Below are 11,320 nucleotides of genomic sequence, written 5' to 3'. Positions count from 1 at the left end.
CTGATCCAGGAGAGGCTGGGATAAGAGAAGGTCGGCACGAAGAGCCTGGAGAGGCCGGCTCCATCTGGGCGCCTAACGCCCTGTTTGCGTGGCTCTCACTTGCATGAGTTCCTGGACAAAACAAAATTCTAACGCAAAACCCAAAAGTTCAGCACACGTCTCTATTAGGCAACTTTAGTCACTTAAAAAAAAAAAAAAAGTGCAAATGCAGACTCCTGTGTAAATCTGATTTGCCATGCTAGGCCAAGCTTGTTTTATTACATACATTCTGCATCCTAAGAACTAATAACTTCATATTGTAAACATTAAGCATACAGAGTTAAAAGTCAAGGCCACATTCTATCGTTGATTGTCTCTTTTGTCGTGTATCTTTGGCTGGCCGAGATCAACTCGTAGTGTATAAATGCATAAGTTATATAATTATTATATAAAAAGGAAAAAAAAAAAACATTGACTTGTATACTTCATTCTGACAAACGCACAGCGTTCGCGACTCGACAGGGAAACCGGAGCCTCTGCTTAACCCAAATGCCTCGGTGGTTTCGGATGGCAACATCCAAGGAGGCCACCTCTTACCTGACCCTGTGGGGACAGGAAACCCCACCTTGCGATGAGGTCCCGAATGTTTCTTTTAAATATCAGACAATTCCAGTTAAAATTTTCTTTTGACAAACAAACAAACAAACAAAAAAGAGAGAGAGAGATGCATATTTTTGTTTCGGGAATCCTACGGCTCCCCCTTCCTCCGCTGTGCGGGACTCTTAACACTGCGTTTGGTAGAACACTGACCGATTAACCCACAAGTCTCCTCCACTCGCTTCTCCAAGTCTCTGTACTGTCCTAAGTCCAGTCTCTACTGCCCGACAAGTGTCTCTCCCAGCCCCGTGGCCTCCTCCTCCTCCGCTCCCTCCTCTTCCACCTCCTCCAGCCCTCCATCTACACCCGCACGCTCACTGTCCGCACACACGTTCTCAGCCCCGCTGCCCCGCCGGGCTCACAGTCCCCACAATACTGTCCGGGATAAAGCTGGCAGCCTTGGGTCGTCTTCAGGGGTTGGCGAGAGCTGGTGGCTCTCTACCCAATGGAAAGAATCCGATTTCCCACCAAAACAGCACGTGTTGCTGAGTTCCATGTGGTCGTTGGTCCATGGACCACAGTCTCTTTTCTTTCTCTTTTTTATTTTTGATATGTTTCTATTTTTAAATACAGGTAGTTTTCCTTACAATGACATTCCATTGGTGTGTTAGGTCAAGGCTGCGTTACCTCTATCCTTTTACTCTCATCCCCCCTTGGCACCAGCAAGACCCCAAACTCTCCTCAGAAGTTTGTACACTTCTCAAGAACACTTTCTTTGGCACTTTGTCCTTGTGACGTCATACTTCTACTTACAATGTCTTTTACAGGTTTGGTCCACACATGATATGTCTGTATACATTACATTTGTAGCATCCTCTTTCTTCCTGTAGAAATACTTTAGTAATTCCCTCCCACCAAGAGTCTTTGGATCTCTTCCCTGGCTTCCTTCCCCAGCGCCACTCAAGCTACTTCACTCCTCTTGAGGCACTTTTGATTCACGTTCTCCAATAGAGTTTGTGGCAGTTTCTTGGTGATCGTATGCTGTTGGGAAAGGCCTCCCTCCCGGCTCTAGTAGTAAGTGCCCAGATGTGAGGGCATATGGCCGGCCGGAAGCCTCGTGTTGGGGTATATACCTCCAGTTGGCGAATTCCAGTAAGGGTTTGGGGTGGCGAAGAAACTGGACGACGTCACAGGGAGGGCCGGAGGGTGGGGGGCCACAAAGTTCATCTTCTGAGGGTGGGCGTGATAGGAGCCCATGTAAGGGAGGTCCGAGGGGTACTTGTACAGAGATGATTCTGGAGGGTGGGGCTGTAGGGCCTGGGCGATCCCGTGGAAGTCAAACTTGTAGGCATAGCGCTTCCCGTGGACTTTGGTCATGATATTTTTGTCATAGTAGTAGCGGAGGGCACGGCTGAGTTTATCGTAGTTCATATTGGGTTTGCTTTTCCGTTCTCCCCAGCGCCGGGCAACCTCATCAGGATCGGTCATCTTGAATTCCCCATTGGTGCCTTCCCAGGTGATGCAGTTGGAGTTTGAGCTGTCTGACAGGAGCTCCAGGAGAAACTGCCAGAGCTGGATCTGCCCGCTCCCTAGCGAGGTGGGAAAAGGAAACGGGACACCCGTGAGGACAGGCTCTGAGCAGAAGGCATTGTTTCTTCAGTGACAGAAGTGGGTGCTAGTGGTGTTCCGCGCAAATCCCTTAACCCGCCCAGGCACCCGTCCCTCCATTGCTGGCGGTGGCCCCAGCTCTCATCCCACAGCCTTCCTCTCTCTTCTCCAGAAAACGACCCTTGGCTGAACAGGAGTTGTTTCACCCACTCCAGGGAGCCCATGGACGGAGGGGCTGACACCATGGACGAGAGGCTTATCTCCTTGCCCCAGGGAGAGGCCAACTGTGTGAGCTGCTCATATTCCAGATCTCCCCATGGGATCAGACCATGGCAAGGTTCTGGGTAAGGCCATTAGCCCCCACAGCCTGACCCCTGCCCTCTCCACTTCATCATCACTTCTCTCCCAGAAACACACACTTTACTGATCACTTCCATAAGTATATCCTTATCCCAAGCCCTGCGTCTAGGGAACCCGACCCAAGGCCAGGATCCTTGGTGACTATCAGGCGGATCCGCAGATCCAAGTCCTTTCTGGAATGCAAAGAATTCCTATGGGGCCAAGTTTAGGTTGGTCCCATCCATTTCTGACTTCCTTAGAAGACCAGCCAAGTCCACTTTGCATTTCAGGGGTGAAAGGGTTTATTTTTCCTATTTTGTGAAGCAGAAAGTGCCATTATGTCGATGGCAATAATGACTTAATACCATTTATATTGGCAAGGTCAAGCGAAATAATAAAAGTCAGATTTAGGAAATGAACTTCTAAAAGTTTATGGAAAAACCTAGAGAATGGAAGTAAACACCGTTATTTCTAACATAACATTTTGCTGGCACCCAGAAAGCAATTCTGTCAAAACTTTTCCTAGAACAGAATTAACCCACTCAGAATGAGGAAGTTTAGAAAAAGGTTGGCTCTTTTTCAAACCAGATCACCTATTTCCAGTACTTGGGCAACTGCATCGTAATGGAAATCCACGGGTTGCCCCCGCTCTGCGATACCAGTTGTGTTCAGGAGAGTTTCCCGAAGAAGAAGGGTGCGTGGCTGCGAGCCTTTTAGGGGCCAAATGAGACTCCAGCTTTACCTGAGATCTCATGTAGTTTGGGGGCATGGCCAGAATTTTTTTTTATCTCATTGGAGACGTGTGGATGTGGCTTTTAGGTTTTAATAAATTCCGAGAGACATCCAGGCACATCGTTCTAGTCACCATGTTATACCACTATAAGATGATTCACAGTTCCCCACAGGAGAAAAGCATGTAAATATCAACAGCAGTATTGAGCACGGGGAGAAGCTAAGATATGCTGAACAGATTTGAGAAGCTTTGCAAGCAAATAAGAGGCACGTCTTTTCCTCCCAAACTCCAGCTACAGCACTGCCTTGGGCTTATACCAAAAAGATTACTCTTTATTACACGTTCAGTAAATATCAATATATGTGATAAAATGATTAAAGTAACTTTAACTGGCAACTCTTCAGGGAACTGACGTTGTGCAAAAATCAATTATAAATTTGCTTTTTCCTAATTCTCCCCCCCCTTAGCTCCCTATATAAGCTGTCCAACTCGTAAATCCTTGTTTCCACATTGACTACATGGAAATGGATATGTTTGTGAATTCATCCATACAATAGCATCGTGAGAAAGGTCAGCCTTTTCTGAATGTGTTCTGGAAAATTATCATTTTCAGTCTTGCAACACATTTGAAATATATTAACAGCTTGTCGTTCATCTCAATGGAAGCCTATGCTTTTTCCGAACCACATATTCAAACTGTTCCCAATCAAGTTCTGTTGCCCCCAACATCTCATTAATATGCATTTTTTAAAAAAATACCAAGAATGGTATGAGAAAACCATATGGTTTTAGTATATATATTGTAACCAAAGGATTACTACTTGAAAAAAATTCCATATCGGACCTGGGAATAGGGAAAAACATGGATTTTTTTTGTTTTGTTTTTTTATTTAACATTCCAACTTATGCTTCAACATAAACACATAGAGTTGTCTGAAAATAAATATTCACTGTCAGCCTCCTCCCACAGAGAGATTAATTCCACGGATCTTGCATAAATACACAGAACTTCCTAAATAGCCAGAAAAATACTTGGTATTTATTCAAACCTTGGCATTGCTGTTAAGAATCTGTCCCTTGCCCATTTCCTTTGTAAACGTGTATAGGAGAGAACCCGTGGACAAAAGTGGTTTCCTATCTCTCCTGCTCCTGAAGAACTAGAAAGTCAGGGACCTAAATTCATGGCTGGAAATTCAAAGATGAGCAACCTCTTACTAAACCATTTTACCCAGCAGCCTTGAAGACACAGGGCTCAGGCCTCTGAGCATTTCAAGGGCCTATGGCAATCAGAGATCTATAAACAAAATTCATCAGCTTCCAAACCTGAGCATAAAAGCAAAAATGGAAAACCAATTCCTGTTTAAGTAAATGTTACAAAATGCAACACAACGTCAAGCTCATTCGTTTTTAAATTTAATATTCATAACAAAATCCGCTGTATTCCCAGTATAGGGCAGGTTTTCTCACTGTGAAAGAACTGTCAAGGATGCACGTGGCTGCTGAGAACTCAGCCAGTGGTAGATTAACTGAGATCCTTGTGGCCACAAATTTCAGAGCAATTGCAACAGTAACATTTGATGCACAATAAAGGTGCATTTTAGAATATGCAACAGGGAATCCAAAACGGGGATAGCTAAGGTTTAGGAAGCTTTAGAGGGGTCTGGGTTGCTCACTGGCCAAGACAGAAAGTGAAAGAGAAGCTCTTACATTTGGGATCTGCCCCCCAGAAGCCCTGCCACCTCTCTCCTGGTCCATCACCTTCCTTCTGGAAAATGCTTCACATCTGTTTTCCTGCCCTGTCTTGGTAACAGCCTTGATTTTGTCTAGGGTAATTAACCAAATAGCCAGGACTGGTGGGAAAAACAAAGACCTCTCAGCTGTCCCCCCACAGGAGAGCCCAGTGGGATGAGAGGGGGAGGGGCACAGACTGAAATAGAATGAATGAAAGGCAACCCTTTAATTTCTAGAAGGAAAGTGGTCTCTTAATGCAATTAAAGGAGAGAAGAAAAATAACAGTAGCAAAGAGGGTTGACTGAGCAGAAAAGGGCAAAACATCTAAAAGGCTTGCAAAGCACAGAGAAAAGCAGACCTGGGAATGACTCAGCAGCTGTGGGTCCGGTAGGAGAGGTGTCCCCAGAGCGGGGCACCATGTCCAGCACCTGATGGAGGGGCAGAGCAGAGGGGGGCCCAATGAGCACAGGGTGGCAGCCCATTGGGGCCACTTTCTACCGCAGCAGGCCATGCTGCAAAGAAATCCCTGTGCACAGCCTGGCCCCTCCACCATGTTAGGCTCCAGGCAGCAGGTGCGTCCCAGGGGGAAAACTTTGCCCCAGGCTCTGTGTGGCTCCGGCAGGACTTGGTAGAGGACAGGGCAGTACGGTGGCTGCAAGCACCACTTTGGAATCATCACTGCCTCTGAGGACTCCTGGCACTGGCACATACAGGACCTTGGGCAAGTCACCCAGCTCTCCATGCCTCAGTGCCCTCCTCTGTAAAATGGGGGTGATGGTAACGGTACTATCTCGCTGGGTCACAATAAGGATATATTCAGTACCTGAATGTTTGAGATGAAAATCAAGAGTTTAAAGAGAGGCACACACCTTGCCTAGAGCTATAAGATGACAAAAGGAAGCCAAGTGCCCCCACCCAACCTGTGCACACATTTCCCTGCACACCGCCCCCTGCTCCTGGCCCCCTTTGGCCACGAAGAACAGCAAACAGTATTTTCAGGGCTGGCTGATGGTCACTGAAAGCCTACTATGCACCAGGCACCGTTCTGAACATTTTATATTTATATAAAATCGTGTGAGATCCCATTGTGGCGCTGAGGACATTAGAGCCTAGAGAGGTAGAGTGACTTATCCCGCCCAAGGTCAGCAGGGGTTGGAACCCAGACTCCAAGCCTACATGCCAAATCACGGCACAAATCCTTGCTTTCGGGCCCCGCTTTCTGCATGCATCTCCACACTCCTTACCCCTCTCCCGGTTGTCCCTTCCCTGGGCCCACAGCTTGGGAAGTCCCCAGTGGAAGACCGGACACTCCCATCTCCAAACAGATGGCAAAGACATCCCTAACACCAGTGTCCAGGTGCACGTGACACTGGATACGCTTCATGCCCACCACTGAAGAGTATCCCGTTAGCATCAAGGGAGCCACCCGAGAAAGCACGTTCACAGAAAAGTCAACTTCAGTTCAGTAGAGAAGCCATCTTAAATGTGCAGCCGTTCTAACGGGACATAAAGCTGCTGCGTGGCTTATCCGTGACCCATCACATAATTCTGCAGGGACACACCTCTCAGCAGGAGAAATACAGCCCATCAAATGCACATCAGATGAGTATCTGGGACAGAGACACTGGGATGCTCTCATTATCCTGCCCACGTATGCACGATGATGTCACCTTTCCATTTAAAATGATTAAGAAGAGTCTGCACTGTACAAAGAGCAAAGGCAGCAATTTTAAGTGATGAAGGATTTATTTACCAGAGAATGGGAAAATAGAATCAAACAGGAAGAGGCATTCTCATTCACAGGAAGATAAAAGACATTCCGGGTTTGGGGTCAGAAGGCCACATGAACACAGCTGACGTGCGGCCCAAGGAGAGACGGAGAGAAGCCCTAATTCATTATAAACGGGGTAAAAGAAATCTTTATCCTCCAGCCCTGAGTGGGGATGTTGGTGCCTTCCCCAGGCCCAGGGAGGATGGTTTTGTGACACAGAGCGCGGTCTTCGCCCCCAGGGCAGACTTGCCGACCTGCCCACCTGCCAGGCACCGAGACGTTTCCCCAGTGTCTGAACAGTCGTAGAACTAAATGGAAATCCTTCCTTTCTATTCTCTTGGCCTCCATTCTCCAAGCCCTTCTTCCTCCCTCGTGCTTACTCAGGGGCGGCGTAGGACGAGAAAATAAAACCAGACTTGGGTGACAGTCAGGGCTCAAATTTCACCTCCCTTCTTATTGGCCATGTGACTCTGGGAAAGTTACCTAATGTTGCTGGATCTTTGAGTCCTCTCCTGCAGAAGGTACACAATAACCTGTCTGGGCTGTCACTTGGCGGCCCCACCAACATGAGAGCCTGCCCGGGCATTACGCAGGGTTGGGGGGTATTTGTTATTTCACACGATTCTATTAACGTCCCCAGAGTGCTTCTGCTTCCGTTCCTTTCCTCGTTCTAATCTATCCTGAACACCGCGGCCAGATCAGTCTTCCTGAAGCATGACTGATAACAGTCATCTCAAAACATGGTAATCATTTTTAGTTGAACAGTTATGGAGCTGTCATACGTGATCACAGGGACGAGGGGGGACCAGAGACCCAGGAGCCTTGGCCACCAGTTGGATGCTCGCTGAAGGGAACAGAGCCCATGGCTCTGTGGACAGAGGTTGTAACCACCTGTGTTCATTTCTCCACCAGAATGTCAGGTCCGTGAGGGTCAAGGACAGTGTCTCCTTATTCCCCACATTCATTTACTCAACAAATAATTATCAAGTGCCTGGTCCAGTTCCCAGGGTGGAGTAGGAAATGAAACAGTCCCTTAGTTCAAATGCCTAAACGTATTTGCTGAACTAGTGAACGTTACCTAAAACCGAATGTCAAAGCTTCAGACACTCAATAATGATGATATTTCATGTTCTCAAAATATAGATTCCCTTGCGGGGATGCATGCTGATTGAATCTGGACTTTTCCATTCCCAATCCGATTTTGGCCTCAGTGTTTAGGAAATATACATTCCAGCTTGTCCTTGCAATATGCCTGTGTCATCTTGGCATCTGAATGTGCTGTTGGGAATACTAAGCATATGCCGTGAATTTCTGAAGCTGAGGCCAGCACAGCTGGCTTTAATCTGAGTACAAACAAATAAAACAGTTTGGTGGGCATTGAAATGTGATGACAGGTGACAATCCTTGGCAAAGTACGGGTCACAAGGGGGCCAGTTAAGAATGCGCACTTTCTTCTAGCCTCTAAAAAATCAGTTCATTGACGATGATCCTAGATCTGAAGACTTACAGTGGAAATAAGGTTCTCCTTTTCAAGATATTACTTAATTGGTTTGTGGGATGGGTTCAGTTGTGTCCCCCCAAGATGCCTATGTTGGAATCCTAACCTCCAGGATCTCAGAATGTGACCTTATTTGGCAATAGGGTCTTTATGGAGGTGACCAAGTGGAAGTAACGTCAAGGTAGGTTCTAATCCAATATGACTGGGGTCCTCATAAAGGGAAATTTGGACACAGACAGACCCACACCCTCAGAGAAGACAGGTAAAGAGATACACAGAGAAGACAGCTATCTACAAGCCCAGGAGAGAGGTCTGGAACAGATCATTCTTCACGGCCCTCACTTGACACTTGACATTTGGACTTTGGACGTCTGGCCTTCAGCCTGTGAGGCAATAAATGTCTGTTGTCAGAGACCCAAGGGAAGTGATACGGCTTACATTAGCTGATACTGCTCTTTGCTGAAGCTAATGTCTTAATTCCTAATATGATCCATTTTTTCCCACTTAGGCAAATAATCCAACGAGATCTAAACTCAACTTTGTTCGGGTGAAGGAATTTCTCACCAATACAAGTTAATCTTACAAAACAGCCACAGCCAAAAAGGATAACTTTGTTAGTAGCAAAACCACCAGCATGATCTCACCTGGGTTTGCAAGGCGGCTACTTGTTGGTCCAAGAATCTGATAAGGATCTACAGAAAAAAACAAAACAAAACAAAAACAAAAAAAAAAGAAGAAGTAGTAGTCAAATCCCCAAGACCAAAGACCGCATCATGACTCGGTATCATGTCACTGCAGGCGTAATGCTAACCCACTTGTGTTTCCAGATTTCAGAGTTGAATGTACCCGCCCCATCCCCCACATACACCAAGGCACCTAGAACCACTTCCTATATTGAGTAAAATGTCACATGGAACCTGAGAGAAATTTCTTGCTAAAGGCCTGTTAGCTGGCCGCCAAGTGCAGGTTTGGCTCAGGGTTCCCAACATCCAGCTCTCTCTAAGTCCCTGGACAGAAATTGGGCAAACGAGATATGTCCCCACTTGGCCCCGGCGCCATGCTGGCCATATTGCTTGGCATACTGGCAATATCCACCCTCCAGTGCCCTCCACATTGGACCTGGCAAAATGCTGGCATGCAGCACGTGACCTGAAGGTGAAATGAGAACTCATCCGTCACAAAGAAACAGCCTGTGTGCAACAGAATGTTTTCTCCGTATTCACTGCATAGACTTCGGAAATGTTTTAGCAAAATCTCAAGCTATCCCCATTGAATAGACCAATGATTTGGTCCACATTTTAGAAACGGAACCATGATAAAGAAGATAAAATCTCATTAATTTCGTTTAGGAAGTGACACATTTTAGAAGTACGCGCTCTAAATCTACTTTTTTGATGGCCAGCAAGACGTTCCCTGAAAACATACCTAGCTGAGGACGCTGGTCTTCAGTTTTGGGCACTGCGGAGGGAGACGGCTGAGCAGCTGAAAATCCAAAAACAAAGGACAGAGTAGCTGTAACTTCTGTTTGAACCATTAGTCTTTGATGGTGTTATAGCACCATTCCAACAATTATTTTAGTTATTAACATGTCATCTTACTCTTATACTAAGTCGCATTTAATGGCAAGAAATTTCCTTTCTAATGAAACCAAATATAGAAATTGTAGCAAAAAAAGAGAGAGAGAGAGAGAGAGAAGGCACTTTAAATTATTTTTTAAAAATTATTTATACAACACTGTTTCCAAAACTAGAAAAAAAAAAGAATTTGAGAAACAGTTTAAAATGAATCATAGTCTAAACGAAACAGAAAAGGGGAAATCACCAGGAAAATAAAGTTACAGATACTTTCAAACATGGCCAAGATTAGGAAATCACCCAGTATTTAATCTGTGCCCAGACATCTCATGAGACTTGCCTTTGTCCTTGTTGAAATACATTACATCATTTGTTTCTTTTTGTTACGGAAGTATGGAAGTAGGCATAACCCCAGTAGAGAAAGAATCATTGCATTTAAAGATCAGTTGCACTTTGTTGCCAATGGAACAAACACTCTATGCATTGAAAAAGCACAGATTTGTTGCAGAAATTGTTATGTGTTCCATCAATGGTTATCTACTGCCTTGTGACATGCAGACTCAAGCAGCTGGGCCAAGACTGTACCTTTCGACTGGGGGGTGGGGTGGCCGTGACTAGTCCAGGCTGATCTCCTGGGTGGGTCATAAGGTAAATCTGCAAAGACAAATAAATCAACTAAAAGATCAATAATGTAATTTATAATGGATATATTCTGTGTTTTTTGTGATTATCATAATTTTTGTGTTTATTAGAATAAATATGGTGGATGGAAATCCAGTAATCCATAGAAATCCCAAACCTGTATTCCATTAGGTTTGGATTTTACTTAGAAATTATCATTTTGTTTACTCTATTGATCTAACATTTTCACCCACTGATCTGACAACTCTTGACAGATTCTTGCAGTTTGCTGAGTCTACCAAGGAAACTTCCTACAATCACCATAGGTCAAGACCATGTTGCGTTTCTCACAATCTACTTGGACCTGCTTCTACCTACGACTGACTTAAATTCACCCCTTTGTTATCTTCATGACTCATCCAGACCAGTGTTCACAGATTTGTGAGTGCACCAGTTCTTGCTCGAGGCCTGCCCCTAAGTCCAGCAAACCACACTCATGTTCCTTTCTCTTCTTCTTCCCTGGAAACGAGCATGCCCACTTATCCTCTTGTTGGCCAGCTGCCTCTCTCAGTGACCCCTCATTTTCTCTTTAATAATCTCACCCAGTTATATTAAATCAGTCTTAAGCGCCCTGTTCTTTTTCTATGTAAATATCTACTTTTTCTCTTACTCGAAATGAAATTAGAATTTCTCTAAAAGAACTGCATGAAATCAATCACAGGACAAATAATATTGCATGTTAACAATGAGCATAGGAGCTGAAGCCTAGGGGCGTCTGCGTGGCTCAGTCAGTTGAGTGCCTATCATTGGCTCAGGTCATGATCCCAGGATCCTGGGATGGAGCCCTGCATTGGGCTCCCTGCTCAGTG

General features: G+C 45.4%; 1 protein-coding gene across 2 annotated transcripts in view; it reads right to left on the bottom strand.

The window, feature by feature from the left end:
- Positions 1-224: 224 nt before the first annotated feature.
- The window catches only part of ERG (ETS transcription factor ERG), a 102,330-nt gene continuing 91,234 nt past the window's right edge, over positions 225-11,320 (bottom strand). For both annotated transcript variants that reach the window (XM_080802487.1, XM_080802488.1), the window contains 4 exons: positions 10,416-10,484; positions 9,682-9,738; positions 8,901-8,948; positions 225-2,165 (listed from right to left, as the gene is read on the bottom strand). In XM_080802487.1, the coding sequence (XP_080658613.1) occupies positions 1,645-2,165; positions 8,901-8,948; positions 9,682-9,738; positions 10,416-10,484 (695 nt within the window). In that variant the 3' untranslated portion in view covers positions 225-1,644. The remainder of the gene's footprint in view (positions 2,166-8,900; positions 8,949-9,681; positions 9,739-10,415; positions 10,485-11,320) is intronic.

The sequence above is a fragment of the Martes martes genome (genome assembly GCF_963455335.1).
Source record: "Martes martes genome assembly, chromosome: 1".
Lineage (NCBI taxonomy): Eukaryota > Metazoa > Chordata > Mammalia > Carnivora > Mustelidae > Martes > Martes martes.
This window is presented reverse-complemented; position numbering and strand designations above follow the sequence as displayed.